Below are 18,983 nucleotides of genomic sequence, written 5' to 3' on the forward strand. Positions count from 1 at the left end.
GTGTGTGTGTGTATTGATATGGTGTATGTATGGCACTGGAAAAAGGGAACAGGGAGTGGTCATAATACAAAAAAAAAAAAGTCAATACAATAAACTCTAATAACAGATAAAAAAAAAAGATTGATATTGTTTTCTGTGAGAAGATTTACATTTATGGAAGGAGTCTCCAGTGCAAGCTCTCTTTCTCTCTCTCTCTCTCTCTCTCTCTCTCTCTCTCTCTCTCTCTCTCTCTCTCTCTCTCTATATATATATATATATATATATATATATATATATATATATATATGTATATACACACACACAATACCTTCTACAATAGAAAGTTCCACCTCCATCACTGTGTGGTCCTTTTTCTCCTCCCCCTCCCCCTCACACCCACCCCTGAGGCTCCCATTCTCCGCCCCCATGCCCGGAATATCAGATGATCCTCAATATGTGCGTCCATCTGTCCCTGCAGCCGAACATCCTGTAGCTTGAGGCCCATTATAGTGCGAACCTGCTTTAGCGTGCATTAGCCTCGACTCAGAGCGAGAGTGTGTTTATTATGGCTTCCGATCGAATCACGTCTAATCTCATCTGCCGCTCCATCTCTCACTCTCGAACTTTCCACTGCAGACCGAAGGAAAGCAGCCACAGCGATAATGTTGTTTTCTCCTCGCTTTGATTTTCCTTTCAGATTGCCCGAGGCCTGATGTCGCTCGCAGTAAAAAAAATGTCAAATTCAATAACATTAAAGACAAACAAAGCAAAGCAAAAAATATATATATACAATTTAAGTTGAAACTTGTTTTCCAAGTGCAAGTTCTTATAAATTGGCACACATTATTATGTCAGCATTATATATACAGTATGCTAAAGTTTTAGGTATGCTAGCTTTGTAGATATGCTAGTATTCCAGTTTTGCACATTTTCTTAGGCTAGCCTTATCAACAGGAACCTGACAATGTCACAACCATCGACGCCATGGAAGCACGTACAGTTGGTAGCTAACGTGTGATGGGAGAGATGGCTGGTAGTTGAGAATTGCCAACAATTGAACATATTGGAGAGAAACTGTGGGAAAAACCAAATAAACCAAAAAACCAGAATGATATTATTACAGCAATTTTGTTCACAAGTTTGAATATGTACGTTTTTTGTTCGTATATATTTTCCTCTTCGAGTAGACTCGAACCTTCTGAATTCTTCAAGCACACCACTGTCCTCTCTGGAGCCATCAGAACCTCTGTTCAACTTCACCACCTTTCCATCGGAATACCTGCCAGAACCCATGGAGAACATGCCCACCACTGGTCCTGAACCCAAGACACTGGGCCTAGGTGATAATCTCATTCCCCTGTATGCCTCCATTGTACCTGCTGTGCTGCTCGGCCTCTTTGCCTTCATCGTCATCAAAAGGTGAGCTCCCCCTCCCCCACGTCCAGTTACATTTCCCCTCCCCCACACCCAGTCACATTTCACCTACCCCCTCTCCCACACCCAGTCAAATTTCACCTACCCCTTCCCCACACCCAATCAAATTTCACCTACCCCTCCCCCACACCCAGTCACATTTCACCTACCCCCACAACCAGTCACATTTCACCTACCCCTCCCCCACACCTACTCACATTTCACCTACCCCTCCCCCACACCCAGTCACATTTCACCTACCCCTCCGCCACACCCAGTCACATTTCACCTACCCCCTCTTCCATACCCAGTCAAATTTCACCTACCCCTCCCCCACACCCAATCACATTTCACCAACCCCTCCCCCACACCCAGTCACATTTCACCTGCCCCTCTGCCACACCCAGTCACATTTCACCTATCCCTCCCCCACACCCAGTCAAATTTCACCTACCCCTCCCCCACACCTACTCACATTTCACATACCCCTCCCCCACACCCAGTCACATTTCACCTACCCCTCCCCCACACCCAGTCACATGTCACCTACCCCTCCCCCACACCCAGTCACATTTCACCTACCCCTCCCCCACACCCAGTCACATTTCACCTACCCCTCCCCCACACCCAGTCACATGTCACCTACCCCTCCCCCACACCCAGTCACATTTCACCTACCCCTCCCCCACACCCAGTCACATTTCACCTACCCCTCCGCCACACCCAGTCACATTTCACCTATCCCTCCCCCACACCCAGTCACATTTCACCTACCCCTCCGCCACACCCAGTCACATTTCACCTACCCTTCTCCCACACCCAGTCAAATTTCACCTACCCCTTCCCCACACCCAATCAAATTTCACCAACCCCTCCCCCACACCCAGTCACATTTCACCTACCCCCGCAACCAGTCATATTTCACCTACCCCTCCCCCACACCTACTCACATTTCACCTACCCCTCCCCCACACCCAGTCACATTTCACCTACCCCTCCGCCACACCCAGTCACATTTCACCTACCCCCTCTTCCACACCCAGTCAAATTTCACCTACCCCTCCCCCACACCCAATCACATTTCACCAACCCCTCCCCCACACCCAGTCACATTTCACCTACCCCTCCCCCACACCCAGTCACATTTCACCTGCCCCTCCGCCACACCCAGTCACATTTCACCTACCCCTCCCCCACACCCAGTCACATTTCACCTACCCCTCCCCCACACCCAGTCACATGTCACCTACCCCTCCCCCACACCCAGTCACATTTCACCTACCCCTCCGCCACACCCAGTCACATTTCACCTACCCCTCCGCCACACCCAGTCACATTTCACCTACCCCTCCGCCACACCCAGTCACATTTCACCTGCCCCTCCGCCACACCCAGTCACATTTCACCTACCCCCTCTTCCACACCCAGTCACATTTCACTTACCCCCTCCCCCACACCGTCACATTTCACCTACCCCTCCCACACACCCAGTCACATTTCACCTCACCTTCACCCACACTCAGTCAAATTTCACCTACCCCTCTGCCACACCCAGTCACATTTCACCTACCCCTCCCCCACACCCAGTCACATTTCACCTGCCCCTCCGCCACACCCAGTCACATTTCACCTACCCCCTCTTCCACACCCAGTCACATTTCACTTACCCCCTCCCCCACACCCAGTCACATTTCACCTACCCCCTCCCACACACCCAGTCACATTTCACCTCACCTTCACCCACACCCAGTTACATTTCACTTAAAGTTATTTTCCATTAAAGTGAGCAAAATTTTAACGTCAAAATTAATTGCTGGTCAGCCTTTAAGTTGAAACTTAAAAGCAAGTATTTCAAAGAAAACTGAAAAATTCTGCTTACATAAGTATCCAACTTCCGGTTCTGGAAGCTCCAGATGAATGATACTGTTACACAATCAACTTATGGCCTTTCTTTATAAGTACTGTATGGAAGGTTGGCTAGTAAGAAACCATTGCTCATGAAGACCCACATAAAAGCGAGAGTGAACCAGAGAATGAGACCAAGATTTAGATATTTGTTCGAGACAAGTTTCAAAGTAATATGTGTGGCACAAACACAGGCCATACCTCAGTTAACGCCTTCCCTACAGTGAAATGTGGTGGTAGCATCATCTGGTCTGGGGGTTCTTTTCATCCTCAGAACATGGGCTTCTTGTCAAAATTGAAAGAGGAATGGATGGAGAAAAATACAAGGGGTTGAAAAATACAAGACTGCTTCAAATGCCAAAGCAATGCAGGAGTGGTTCAGATAAGTCACAGTTTGAAGATAATAATAAGTATTATCTCACTTGATATATAGGTGCAATCGAAATTATTCAACCCCCATTTCAAATCAGGTTTATTGTCAAAATTTACAGACTTTCAGCTGTTCAGATCAAACAAAAGCGATTGAAATAGTTCAACACAACGAATGCTTCAAGTGGTTTCCCCAAATTCAATTGAAAGTGCAACTTATGACTTCTCCAGTCTCAAAATTATTCATACCCTTCATGGTAAGCATCTTTAGTACTTAGTAGAGCTCCTTTTGTTGTTATGACCTGCTGCAAACGAGATGCAGAGCTTCTGGCAGCATTCCTGAGGAATCTTCTGCCGTTCCTCATGATTAATGGCCTCCAGTTCAGTAATATTCTTGGGTTTGCGTGCTGCAACCGTCTTCTTCAAATCCCACCAGAGACTCTCTACGGGGTTCAAGTCAGGTGACTGTGATGGCCCTGGAGAATCTTCCAGGACTTCTTCTGCAACCAAGCCTTGGTGGAATTTGAGGTACGCTTGGGATCGTTGTCCTGTTGGAAGGTCCGATGATTCCAAAGCTTCAGCTTCCTCACAGACGGCATGATGTTTTCTCCTAGGATTTCCTGATACTTCAATGAATCCATCTTGCCTTCCACACGCTGCAGGTTTCCAGTGCCAGAGGATGCAAAACAGCCCCAGAGCATCACCGAGCCACCACCATGCTTGACTGTGGACAGTGTTCTTTCTTCATTCTTCTTCCTCCAGAAGAAGATTTTTTACTTACTACAGTTGCAGTGCAGATTACAATTGTAGTAAGTAAAAAATTTGAGATAATTGGCCAGAATTGTTATAAAATAACTCATAATTTTGAGCTAATCAAGTAAAATTTTGGAGATAATAAATTACGGTTTTTGAGATATTGATGCCACAAATAAAGAAAAACTATGTTATACAGTACAAATTTATTTTTCTTTTCTCCCTGGTGGATATGTAGGAGATGTAGGAGGAAACAAGCTCACACAGCATTTACTCGTTTTTAAACCATGACCTATCACTTATCAGTGTGTTTAGGAATCCCAGAAGCTGCCGTTTCAGTCCTCATACTTCAGCCGCTGCATTAATATTGAATGAGCATTTTCTCCTTTTCTCCAAGTTAACTGCTAACAGCTTGTCGAGTGGATGCAAAGGAAATGGGATTTGCGTACAGTTAAGAGCGTTTCTAAGTGTTGGATTCCGAACTGAGGACACGTGAAATATTTAAAACACACGGCTCGGGGCCTTTGACCTGCTTTAAAAGAGCAGGAAATCTGGTGTCTAATACATTAGCGTTTATCGATCTCCTAAGGCAGGCCCAGGGATGTAAAGTACCTGTGCCTGGAGGTATTTTACCAAATAGTTCCTGAACATCACTCGAGATTTTCACTCATTTATTCAGAATTTTTATGGCTGTCTATGCTGGATAATTTCGAAAACACCAAAATGATGTGAGTTAGGGTTAAACCCAGGGGTATTGCGCTGAAATCTAATGGCTATAACAGAATGGACGGGATTATCAGGTCTGGTTTCTATTTACTTGAAGGCAGTAAGATTCTGGCAGATTTACGTACTGCACCCTTTTTAAATGAATACGACATGAAGAGCACAAACTATCACACGAGCTGAACAACTGTGGGGTGGACACAACAAAATGGATTTGATTCATAGGATGACGGGAAAGCAGGAAGTTTCTGGCAACCACTTCGCAACCCTTCCTGCCCACGTAATGTTAAACAGACACGGCAAGGGAGATTTTAAAAGTCTCTCTTACTCATATTATTTCATAGCATGGATTCCTTTATGCATTTTAACAAAGGACATCCTCAATGTTTTTGACAACCGTAACTCTAACCCCCCCCCAGAACATTTACGTAGTCGTAAATAATAATCTGATCTATATACTGCACATTGTGCTTGAATAACTCATTAGAGTTGTGCTGTATCTGATCCCTCACACTGTGTGTGCATATGTGTGTGTGTTGCGTGTCGCGTTTCAGGTGGAAGAGCTGCAAACACAACAAACAAGATGGTAGTACTCGATCGGGCACGGAGAACCCGAGCCAGACGCCGTCACCGGAGGGAGAAAAACTGCACAGCGACAGTGGCATCTCTGTAGATAGCCAGAGTTTACAGGAGGGACAAGGCCTGGCACAAACAGGTATACACACACTTTTCCAGTTCTATGCTTAACTCCAGCGTCGTTTAAATGAGATCAGGGCTTCAAGAAAATCTCCCCATCCTACTCTGGAATCTCTACTCATGTCTGTTATTTTGAAAGATCAAGAGGCCAAAAAACATTGACTAGTAGCTCTTCAAGGGTTCTTTAAAGATTCCTCGAATAAAGTTTTTTTCTGGCTGAGAAGCTCTCTCATATGGATTGCTTTAAAGGTTCCCCAAAGAGACAACTGAAGGACCCTTAAGAACGTATTTGTTTACACGGAGAATTGGTAAAACTCAGATGTGGAGCAACTGATCCTGTTATTAAATCAAGCTAGTATGTGTTAGGAACAGCGTCACCACTGGATTAGTGGTTAGTGCATTTACCTCGCATGTATGGGGTTGGGGGTTCGAATCCCGTCTCTGCCGTGTGTGTGGAGTTTGCGTGGTCTCACTGTACCTACGTGTACTATGGTTTCCTCCTCCAGTCCAAAGACATGTGTTGTAGGATGATGGGCATTTCCAAATTGCCCAAAGTGTGTGATTTTGCCCTGCAATGGGCTGGCCCTCCTCGTTCAGGGTGCCCCGAGTTCCCTGGAATAGGTTCCAGGCTCCCCGCAACGCTGTGTAGTATGAGCAGTATGGAAAATGTATGGGTAGTCTATAGAAATGCAGAAAACCTTCTAGAAAAAGCAGGATGTTTTTCGACTTGGGTAGTTTAGCTTGAACTCGTTTCCCTTACGAGTTCTTCCATTAACTGTGAATTAACATATGTAAACTCTCTCTCCCTCTCAGTGGTGAAGATCGACGAAGGCCTGAGTTTGCCCCTGCATGCTAGCAAAGAGTTGGAGAAGCTCCTGGATGATGCGGCACCGCTGGAAAACGACTGGTCCAGCCTGGCCGGCTTGCTCGGGTACGAAGAAGAGCGCATTGCCTCTTTCGGCCAGGAGGAGAGGCCAGTCCGAGCGCTGCTGAGTGACTGGGCGAGCCGTGACTCTGCCAGCGTCGACGCGCTGTGCGCTGCACTGAGGAAAATCAACCGGGAAGATCTCGCTCAGAGCATCATGCCCAAGTCCACGGCTACCTCCGTCGTGTGATGATACACACACTTCTGCTCATCAAGCCATAGCTCCTGCTTACACAACACAACCACACGCTAAACTAATGTATTACACGGTCTGGTCGTGCTCATTTCAAATGTTAACGCCATCAAGCCTAAACGTCAGGTTGTCAGGTTTCGCATGTACCTTTCGTTTAGAACCAGCAAGCCGACATGCATCGTCAGCACCACCCAAGCCTCTGCGCTCACACAGCAACGATGCACCGAATTTAATTGTTTCTCAGTTTAACACGAGACTTAATGGGTACAAGAACGCTCCATTTTGCCAGCGTGAAAGATTTTGTTCACATTTGTTGTTTGTGCACACTGATTGGCGCCGTCGCGTTTTCTCGTTTTTGGCCTAGTTGTAATGATCACATTAATTCAATTCAATTCAATTCAATTTTATTTGTATAGCGCTTTTTACAATAGACATTGTCTCAAAGCAGCTTTACAGAAATATCAACACGGTATACAGATATTAAAGGTGCGAATTTATCCCAACTGAGCAAGACACTGAGTGGTGACGGTGGCAAGGAAAAACTCCCTAAGATGTTTTAAGAGGAAGAAACCTTGAGAGGAACCCGACTCAGAAGGGAACACATCCTCATCTGGGTAACAACAGATAGTGTGAAAAAGTTCATTATGGATTTATCTGAAGTCTGTATGGCGTTAGGAGCAGCCGTAGTCCCAGCAGTCTGGAATTAAAGAAGATTTGAGCTCCATCCATTAATCACTGCAAATTTGGTTTACTCTAACAATATGGCTTCCACCCTTACTATTCAGCAACGCACAAAATAGCACTTGATGTGACGAGTCCTATTATTTTGCATTTTATAATTTTTTTTATATCGCACACACGATTCAAATGAAGTCAGGAAATCACAATTGCATACTGTACGTGGACAGCACAGCTCATTTTAAGTGAATTCATAATTTTAGTTCATTTCAACGTGATTAGCGAATTGGACGACGGCAGACTGAATGACAAAACAAGCCGTGTGAACGCAGGGTGCTTCGGTCGTCTGTTTTCCGAATCCCACCCGGACAAATCTATCGATCTATCCAATTCTGTCTGTACCGCTAATGCAATTATAATCTTTATCTTCGGTCCACACACTTCGGCTAATCAAAGCTTCGTTGAATCCGTCGTAACGAGGGTTGTAAATTGTGTAAAATACGTCATAAATATGCAATGTTGAACAGTGTGCGAGGCGAATAACACAAGCCTTGCTCTCCAGAGGCTGAGAGACTGCTGGCACCAAAAAACCACTTGGATGAACTTCAAAGGAGAAAGTCGAGCCTCAGATAAAGTGATTTATAGACGCTGTGGTGAAAGAAGGAGAGTAAAAATAAGACGTGCTAAGAATGTGGGCTAATGCTAACAGATTTTAAGAAATTATTTTGTTGCCATGGTAACACATTGTTGTCGCAATGCATTTTTTTGTTGCCATGGTAACACTTCTTTTTTGTCATGATAACTGTTTTTCGCCATGTTAACCCTTTGGTGTCATCACTAGAACGTTTTGTTGTTACCGTAGTAACCCTGTTGCCATGATACGTTTTTGTTGCCGTTGTCGCAACAACGCTTTGTTACCATAGTAACCCTGTCATTGTGATTCTTCTTTGTTGCTGTGGTTGTCACAGCAACTGTTTTGTTGCCATGATACATTTTTTACTTGCTATGGTTGTCCTAATCAGTTTTTTTGTTGCCATGGTAACTCTTTGTTGCTATTCAGCAGGTTGCCATGATCATTTCCACTAGCTAAAACATTGATAAATTACTAACAAGCATCGATTTTCAGTTTTCAGGTTCTTTTAATCATTTTCTTTCTCATTTTTTCCCTTCAAATTGGTTTGAAGTTTGAAGTAAAGCGCGAAAAATTTTATGGACGGACAACAAAGTATTGGTGTCATGGTGGTCCAGTTCTAATGCTGGGAAACAGTATACTGTTGTTGTTTTTCTTGAACAGGAAGGTAAGTTGATCTCGGTAGTTACCTGGCCAGGGTCATCACCATGACAAAAGAGCTTGGTCATATCGTCGTGACCTAGATCAAGAATGACAAGCACACTTTCTGGAAAAAAACAAGCTCTCTCTCCCTCACTGGTCACCCCATTTGAATACTTCAGGTTAACTAAAATCAAATGACTTAAATGAAGGCTGTAATATGTGAGAGAAATATAAGCATAAGCAGCACACATTGACCGCTGCCTTAATACGAACCAGAAACAACAAAGAATCCAACATGCAAAGCGTCACGGCAGGTTCTTCCTCAGGCATTCGGGCCGATCTGAAATCAGTGGGCTGAAATTGAAACGTCAAGTAACTAAGACAGGCCAGGTGTATATACGCATTAAAAAGGACATTTACAAAGACTTTAAACATAATGTAAATGTAATATAAGCTCACATTAAAAAAAAAAAAAAAAATCTCTCCACCTTGCTCAGATCTTGCTTAGAGTTAGATTTCAGGCCCGAGGATTAACGAAATAAATACTGTGTACTGTAAGTGAAGGCAACTTTAAACATAATGTACAAACTGGTGGATATAAACATCCAACGCATTGTTAGCGACATTAGCCCTGGTCTAAACCGACAAGGAAAACCCCAACTACGTTTGGTCTACATGTCCTTTTTGGTCCAAGCTGTTCCTTTAACTCGAACTTTAACTCTGAACGATTTATTGTTGGAGTGTGGTACTAATGAAGGTACAGAGCTGAATGAAAACGAGAAACAGATATCCAGAGGCACAGAATTATCACAAGGTTTTAACACTAGTGACACTTTTAAACCTTTTAAACGTCACATTCGTTGTCCACCGTAAAGCGTTACTTGGCTCCGTGCCATCACCGGCGGAGGATTTACTGCGTTAAACGGAAGTTTAAAAAGACGTTTCGACTTTTCATGATGAACAGGAGATGACAGGAGGCCTGTGTTAGGGGTCGAGGGTGTACGGTTCTCTTTTGATTCTGACAGAGCAGAACGCCTGGCTGTAAATCCTCAGGAGACATTCAAAGCAGAAGCGATAAACTGGTCTGGCCTCATGTTTAAAAAAGAAAAAAAAAGATTTCAATCACCTGTTCTTCAAGTTTTACTTTAGAAATGACCCCAAACGTCGATGTGCTTGGTGTCTGAAATTTGCTTCAAGCCTAATTACATATGAAAAGTCATCGAGGCATCTTGCATTGTAGGATTTCTCTGGAGCATATTAACTCTGAAAGCAGGCAGAAATAAAATACCAATTATAAATCCAACTAGAATACTGCAAAAAGACATCTGTATCTAAATGACACTATTTATGACTGCTTCATTAATATTAAGTTTTTAAAAAAGTTTTGTCATGCTTAGTATATGTATTGATCTATCTGGTTTATGAATCAGCGATCGCTACGGCCAGCTGCTTAACTAGCATGCTAGCTACTGGAAATAAAACATTAACGTACACAATACAACACAGTTCCACAGCACACACTTTTGAATAATTCCCCTCTATGATATAAGATGAAATACGATAGAAAAAAAAAAATAAAACAACCAGTGCAGCCAAATACATCTTTTATTGACAGAAAAGATTTGAGTCCAAGATGGCTGCCCTCAGCTACACAGTGAAATTTGGTTGATGTTTATGGATGGCAGGAAGTCTCACTGGGTCCTAAACACCGTCAGCAAGTCCGCTTCAGACATTTTTGAATGAAACAGATTTCCACTGCATGTTAGCTACATTAGTTTGTAATTCATTTCCGCCAAATTGTTCCTTTTATCAGGAAAGGAAGCCAGGATGCAAGTTTTCGTTCACACACGGTATATAAATATCTCACTTGTAATGAAGGTATTCCCTTTTTGTAGGAGGGAGTTTCTAATTTTCTTACCAAGAAGTGTAATTAGGTTTTTCTTTTATGTTCTTTTTTTACTTTTATTATTATTATTATTATTATTATTATTCGTTAAAAAAAAAAAAAACAGATTAGGGTGTAGCACTTAAAAGTATAAATATATATAGAGTCTCACAAGTGCCTGAAAGAAAAATGAGGTTTGCGTTTCTGTAACAATATCTTTGTTGTTCATTTCAATTACTCAACGCTTGGTCTCGGTTTCTTGAACAACAGAAACCACTGGGTCAGCAAGGGGTGGAGCTTAAACGGACCACATCACCGCGAAAGCATAAAATACTGGGTTTATTTACATACTTTAACAATTTAGTAGTGTTACCAAAACGCAACACTGACCCCGGGGTAACTAGTAAGCTTTGCTAATATTAACAAATGTTTGACCTGGTTTGCTAGCTAACATTATGCTAAGCATTATATCGTATGGTCAAAACATAATATACAAACATTCTCACAAGCTTGCTAACTGCATAATATGTGTGTAATACTTTACGGAAGCTAGCTAACGCAAATCGGTGATGTCATATGATGTGATTTTTGATTGGCTGATTAAATTTGACTTAAGCCCCACCTCTTGTTGATTCTGCAGGGCTGTGGTTATTTCTGTCACAACGTTGTAATTAACCCTATTGCTATTTTCCGGTTAGTGGTTCTGTAGATGTTGAAGATATTACTCACTGGTCTTGGTATTACAAATAAGAGGCAAAAATCATCATTTTTCAATCCTGCGCTTATTTGAGTAGCATGATGGAGCTGAAGCGAAGGAAGTGAAGGAGGAGACACCAAGTGGCTTGTGGGTAATTTATCCTGGGAAGTGTTTTCAGTGGGTCGGGGGGTAGTGAATAATGTACAAAATTCTGAATGTTCCTTGTATTTACTTCTATGTACGCTGTATCATATAAATGTGAATTCGCTATAATTCTTGAATGAAATGGTTGAGAAACAAGGAAATAAACTAATTTGAGTTGCAACACCATATCCATGTGTCATGACTTTTTCCTTCTTATGTTGCCTAAGGTCTGAACGTGACATTTACTGTATGCAGTTATATTTGTAATACGGACTTGTTTAATTATTCCAGGAAGTGATGTTGTTGAGACGAACAATGTCTTTGGATGATTTTTTATTTAAATTATTTTTTACGAGAGTAGCCATCTTGAATGAAAAGATCCACGCTTCCATGATTGACAGGTTCAAGCGAAGGGTGCAGAGTTGTACATGTACCGTCTTGTTTTGGTCTGTAGTCAGAGAATTGTCTAGAAACTGATCATTAATGAAATAAAATGACTCAGTACACAAACAGGAGATAGGATGACTCAAATAGGATGTGGAATGTGGAGAACAGAGGAAGGCAATAACATGTAATAATGAATGATTTCCCAGAAACAGTTACATTACATGTTCTAACACACACAAGGAACACCGCACAGTCTTCGCCACAATCTTCATGAAAAAAAAAAAATATAAAAATGTCTGAATTTAGCTTGTGGATCAGTTCGTGAAAATAACTAACTAACTAACTAACTAAATAAATAATGTATTGCTATACAACTGTTGATGAAATGTGGCTTACAAAACCATTTATCCATTTAGCTTATATTAAAATGCTATATTTCTTTCTTTCTTTAATCATGTCAGAATGAGCCAACTTAACCTGTTGAAAGTATATATTAACATACTTTTAGGGTAACAATTTTCTTTTGAATGAAAAAGCATTAAAATACGAAAATGATGGCAACAAAGAAACCTGCTCATTTACATGCGACAATTAAAAAAAAAATCTATTTATTTTCAAAAGTGTTATTTACCCCAAACTCATATATGACATAATCGTTCATAAGAATAAATTGTTATTATGTATTTATTTTAATGGAATGATATGATGACAAGATAACATGTCATTATAACGTATGATACTCACGCTTTATATAGTTTTACAGATAAAACGTGAAGGTTTATAGAGTTTATAAACCATCCTGTTAACTGGCCAGCTGAATAACACGACATAGGCTAAGCTAGAGGTTAGGCTAGAGGTTAATCTACCCGTGCTGCTAAATTGAAATCTATTCTTCGACAGCGAAGGAGATGTTTCATTAGAAACTGAACCAGGTGAAACATTAGAGATGACTGTGTTTGTTTGGAGGATGTCGTGGCTGGTGAACTGGTGTAAGTGTCGAGGCAGAGGAATGTAAACCAGACCCAGGGGACTTGTTAATGAGGTGAGGGATGGAGTGAGAGATAACGGCAGGGTCAAGTGGACAGGTGGACACAATACACAGTCAGTATGTTTACATGGAGAACAATAATCCGATATTAACCCGATTAAGACGATACTCTGATTAAGAAACTAGCATGTAAACAGCGATTATTGATGACCTTAATCCGATTAAAGTCATACTCGAAGTAAACACAAATCGAATTAAGACATGTGGGGTATTCCTGTTTTAGTCGCATTATCTAGGTATATTACAGACATGTACACACCTTAATCACACTATTAACGTCGTGTGAGAGTTTTCACCGTATTGTACGACAGGACACGTTCACACGGCAGCGCTCGACCGTTTGACGGCAAACAAGAGAGCACGGCTGCGTCCCAAACCGCGTACTTACCTGCTATATAGTAGGTGAAATACATGTATCTCAGCTACGATATAGTAGGTAAGTATGCGGTTTGGGACGCAGCCCACGGCTTCAAACAGTCATCTAGTAGTATGTACAGCAGGACAAATAATTAACTGCGCTCAAAGCTTTTGAAAATGAAAAATGAAACACCCAAAACTATACGGTACCATAACGAAGACGAACTCTACGTCGATACGTGAAATTCTGGAGGGACGTCGGACGGCGTGTCGTGGGGACGTAACGACGTGTGACGTTAATCCATCTACGTTGCATAACACGTAAACCGGGAACATGAAAACAATATTCTAAACGCAACTCATGTAAACACCTTAATCAGAATATTATACGTCTTATTCAGAATAAGGTCAATAATTAGATTATTGCTGTATGTAAACATGGTCACTGTCATTCATGCTATTTCAGATATGTCCTTTTGTTTTTGTGAGTCCTCAGAATTGCTTTCCAGCTTAGTAGTATATATTTATATATATATATATTAGAGATGCACCGATGTATCGGCTGATAGTTTAAAAACATCTGATGATCAAGGCTGATTGTATCCTGTCAATAAAAAGACGGCGGGAAAACATCGATTTTGTAAAGAAGATGTCTCTTGTGTGGAATGATGACAGAAATCTGCAAATTTGTAAGCTCTGTAAACTCTGAACTGCTAAAAATTTTACACCGGATGCTGCAGCAGTGAAACGACCTACAATATGTACTCTAATATATATATATATACACACACACACACACACACACACACACATATTTTTCTGGTTTATCATGGCAGTCCACCCTTAGTTACGCAGTGTTATACCTGAAGTTAATTACATTTCGTTCATTTTTAAATACGTGACATATAGCTATTTTAAAAACTTCGAGGTTTATATATTTTTTATATATAAAAATGTTCGAGGCCAGCTATTATGGCTCATTTTTCCCTTCTGTATTTCCACCCTGTTATGATGCCGAAAAAATGTAATTTCATACATTTTAAATGTGAGGTAGAGATATTTCAAAATATGTTTGAGGCCAACCAGTATTCTATCGAAATGGCTCCTTTTAGCTAGCGTTCTACATTATTATGTTCCACTGTTGAATGAAATTATACACAAACGAAGTTACATTTCAGAAACCTTAAACTGTAATGTAAAAAGTTTACCATTTAGCTCGATGACATTGAAGCTTGCTGATATTTTCACTACAACCCTAACAGTATGAATGCCACAGATCAAAGAGTACGCCATGTAGATATCTGCCATGCTTTACTAATAAGGTAATCATCACATTACTCCACACGTTCCTAAGGGAATAAATTGGACAAAGTGTCATGAAGACGTGTTTACGAATCCCCAGTTGGGTTCTAACACCAGCTTGACCTCTGGTTCTCACAGCTATGCAGTTGCCTCTCAGGGATTCTCTGCATTAAAAAGGTGTTGACACTGAAGACCTCTGAGTCTGGGGCAATTTCCCAGCACACTCATGATGTGTATGTGTGTGTTTGTGTGTGTGTGTGTGTGAAACAGACAATAATCTCACAAGTCTGATATATATGTTTGGTCAATAAGCATAGCTACTTACGCTATGTTTGCACTAACAAGCCACAGATTTGGTTTGGTAAAGCGACAAATCCAAACGATTGGCTTGAACGATTCCTCAGATAAAACCGTGTGTGGTCCGACCCGCTTACAACTTTATTTCTTACCTGCAGTTAGTTCCCATGTACTGTTTGATGCGTGAAAATGGAAGAAAAATAACATCAAGTTAACGCTGTGAACAGTGTAAAGTATCGCTTCTGTACTTTTCAATGAGTTTATATCAGTTTTATATACAGACTTGGATAAATATATAACACTGGCCATAATAATCGCTACTTTGAGAAGGTAAACATCATGAATGCTTGACGTTCACCATAGTTGAACAGAACCAATAGCCATTCAGGCCTGTAAATGTAAAAATGCACTTAAAGAAGCTTTTTATGTGCTTTAAGTGCTCCGACAGAGCGATGCACGTTCATAGAGGCGTCCATGTTTTTTTTCGACCAGGTGGGAAAATACGTCGTTACAACCTAACGCAGCTAGTAGGTCTTAAGTCTTTAAAGGGATTAGTTCACACAAAAATGAAAATTCTGTCATCATTTACTCACCTTCATATTATTCCAAAACCGTACGGCTGATTTGGAACATAAAAGAAGATATTTCAAGAAATGTCTCAGTGTTTTTTTTTTTTTTTGTCCATACAATGGAAGTGAATGGTCACTCAAAACTATTTAGTTATCAACCTTCTTCAAAATATCTCCGTTTGTGTTCCGCAGAAGAAAGAAACGCATACAGTTTTGGAACCACATAACTGTGAGTACACGATCGTTTTGAGGTGAACTATCCCAACCTTTCATTCTTTGTTTGCTCCTCTGCAAAAAAAATTTGTTCAAGAAGCAAATGTGGAACAAGAAGCAGAAAAATATACCTCGTTGTAAAGAGTTCCACATCAGGAATAGGGTCCGTCAAAAACGCCATAGGTTTAAAAGTGAAAGAATGTTTTTCTTCCAACAGTAAACAGGAACGTAATCGCTGGTAGGAACTAAAGGAACATCGACCCACCATTGAATCATTCCAGGCCAGTCGTTCTCTCAGGCTACAGCTAGTGTGAAAGTAATGTTAGAGCCATGGTAAAGTAGGGTTAGTTTGCATGTGCCATCGGCAAGACACCAAAAGCCATGCAACAAAATCATGTTTTTCCAATAGCAAATGGAAATACACCCTGTAAAGGTAGCCAGTGATTGATCTGGAGCTTCTTAATTTGCACAGCAATGATTAAACATGAACTTTCACACACTCATCAAGATAATTCCAACAAAATACAATGAATATTATGTCACAATTAAGAGATTACTGCTATGCTTAATCCTTTTAATAAAATTTCTGTCGGACAGATCTAAGAGAGCGAGCTCCCTGGGCACGCTGTTCTTTAATAAACGACATGTTTTGTGGCTAGAACATGGCGCGACGTGTTTCTCTCCTGGACTGCACCCTCGTCTGAATTGTTTCTCACGGAAGCTTTTCGCAGAAAACAGAGACGACGGAACAAAACGATCCTGGGAATCTGCTGACAGCTCCAAAATCTATTAATACCATCTTAGAAACCCTAATTCCCTACAAATGGAGACATTTAATATGAGTTTGGATTTACAGTAACGCAAATGGTCAAAACCATAAAAAAAAATTGTTCGTAAACGATCATTCCCTGTCATATCTAAAAGAAAACCTTCCCGGGAAAATTGTAGTATCTTTATAAACAAATGGCACTTAATGGGCAGACCTGGTTTTGACTCGCTGCAGCACTGTTAGCGCGACCCAGCTTCGTAGTAGATTCTGATAGCGTGTCCGGTGGTCTTTCTGGAATGTAGCAAACCCAAAAACTGAAGTAAATCTGATCAAATATTATTACCAAATATTATAACCCAGCGCTGTAATTTCGGAAACAAGTCGTTGTTTTGTTAAATAATTAGCTCGTATACACAATCACATTAGACAGAAGATTGAAAGCTTTCCAGAAAGTTCCACAGGACATCTGCTTGAGGAGTTTTTTGGACATTTCTGAACTGGAACGCAGCCTCTCGATCCCTGAAGTGTCCTCACAAAGAGAACATTAACTACTAGCAAACACACCATCCATCCATCTATCCATCTTCTATACCGTTTTATCCTTTTCAGGGTCACGGGGAAACCTGGAGCCTATCCCAGGAAGCATGGGGCACAAGGCGGGGTACAACCTGGACAGGGTGCCAATCCATCGCAGGGCACAATCACATACACATTCACACACCCGTTCATACACTATGGACACTTTGGACTTGCCAATCAGCCTACCATGCATGTCTTTGGACTGGGGGAGGAAACCGGAGCACCCGGAGGAAACCCCTGCTAGCAAACACACATACGTAGTAAATGTATTTCATGGTGAAATATGGAGATTAAATACACCAATATCTCCAGAGCTGTTTATTCAAACCCTTCAGGCTTCATGTAGGTTTTATGGTTTTATATATATATATATATATATGTGTGTGTGTGTGTGTGTGTGTGTGTGTGTGTGTGTGCTTCATGGAATCCAATCGGAAAACCATGGCTTTAAGTGAAATGGGAGAGCGGAATCATGTTTGGTTGTGTGTAAAGCCTGGGAAACTGAGTTGAAGTAGGAATGCTGAACGCGTCTGGGGACGAGATGAATCGTCCCCAAGCTCCATGTCTGGGACTCGTCTCATCCTAGCTCGCCTGCTTTGGTATTTACTTTGCTTCCCCAGGCTACGAGCCTCTCTATGCATGTCAACACCTTTAACCTTAGCTCCGGACCCGGCACCAGAGGAAACGTCTCTCCGCCACAACGAGCGTGCGGCTAAACGTCTCTTTCATCGCACAGGAATGGTGCCGTGAAGTGTGAGAGAGGGCTTGTAAGTAGACTAACTCGACGCTAGCATACCTGCGATGCTAGCAAAACCTGCATGCTTGTCCTGTCATGTTGGAGATGAAAAACATCTGATAAACTATAAAGGCTTTAACATGCACACACACACACACACACACACACACACACACACGGCCTCGACACGATCTCTGAAAGTGTGCTGTGGTATCTCTCACCATGACATTAGTAGTAGACACAGACCTCATACACCTGTCATGCACCTGTGATGTCATATGCTGCCACAATCATTAAACTGTTATAAGTATTCATAAAACTGAGCTACAAATTCGCTTCTTATGATGTTCTACGGTGACACTTCCGTCATGACACATATGTAACCATATCATCTTGTCATGTCTATATATATATATATATATATTTATATATATGTCTATATAGATATTTATGAGTACACAAAGCTACAGAGTCACTGATCATGATCTTCTGCTCTAGAACCTTACCCAATCTTTGGATGACACAAATTTAAACATGTCATTCACACCTTTGCAACACAACCAAGCCTCAAACTCACACAAGCGTGTGTGCTGAATTGAGCTGCTCTACACATCTGCTTGTGGTTGAAAGTGAAGAATGCAGGCAATTAAACATTTCCAAAGTTCAATGGCTGCTCGAGTAAGTCATGTGTAAACTATAAATGTTTGTTACGAAGCATTTAATTGTACTTGTTAATTCACCACATTCTTTTTTACATTTTTTTTATTAGGCCTTAATATAAAAGCAACACACTCTACGACCAGATTATTCCTTACGTGAAGAAAACAGCGGAGCTGATTAAAAACCACCCCAGACTCAAACACGTCATGTGTACTGTATTTCAAATTATTGTCACAGAGAGTCAGAATTGAGATGGGGGTGCCAATATTTTTAAAACAACAGCAACAAAAAACACTGGATGCAAAGAGTTACTGAACAGTACTAAGTCAGCATTGAGATAGGGGTGCCAATAATTCTTATAACGTAAAAACGAAAACAAAAAATTAACAAACAAACAAACAATAGATATAGAATAAAAAAATCACATGCAATG

General features: G+C 41.3%; 2 protein-coding genes across 4 annotated transcripts in view; both read left to right on the forward strand.

Annotated features, from left to right (window-relative positions):
• The window catches only part of ngfrb (nerve growth factor receptor b), a 38,869-nt gene extending 27,048 nt beyond the window's left edge, over positions 1-11,821 (forward strand). The window contains exons 4-6 of the mRNA XM_017482901.3: positions 1,167-1,398; positions 5,697-5,857; positions 6,652-11,821. Of these exons, the coding sequence (XP_017338390.1) occupies positions 1,167-1,398; positions 5,697-5,857; positions 6,652-6,953 (695 nt within the window). The 3' untranslated portion in view covers positions 6,954-11,821. The remainder of the gene's footprint in view (positions 1-1,166; positions 1,399-5,696; positions 5,858-6,651) is intronic.
• The window catches only part of LOC108273581 (pancreatic secretory granule membrane major glycoprotein GP2), a 200,006-nt gene that overhangs the window by 54,152 nt on the left and 126,871 nt on the right, over positions 1-18,983 (forward strand). The window lies entirely within an intron of this gene.

Source organism: Ictalurus punctatus, chromosome 13 (genome assembly GCF_001660625.3).
Source record: "Ictalurus punctatus breed USDA103 chromosome 13, Coco_2.0, whole genome shotgun sequence".
Taxonomy (NCBI): domain Eukaryota; kingdom Metazoa; phylum Chordata; class Actinopteri; order Siluriformes; family Ictaluridae; genus Ictalurus; species Ictalurus punctatus.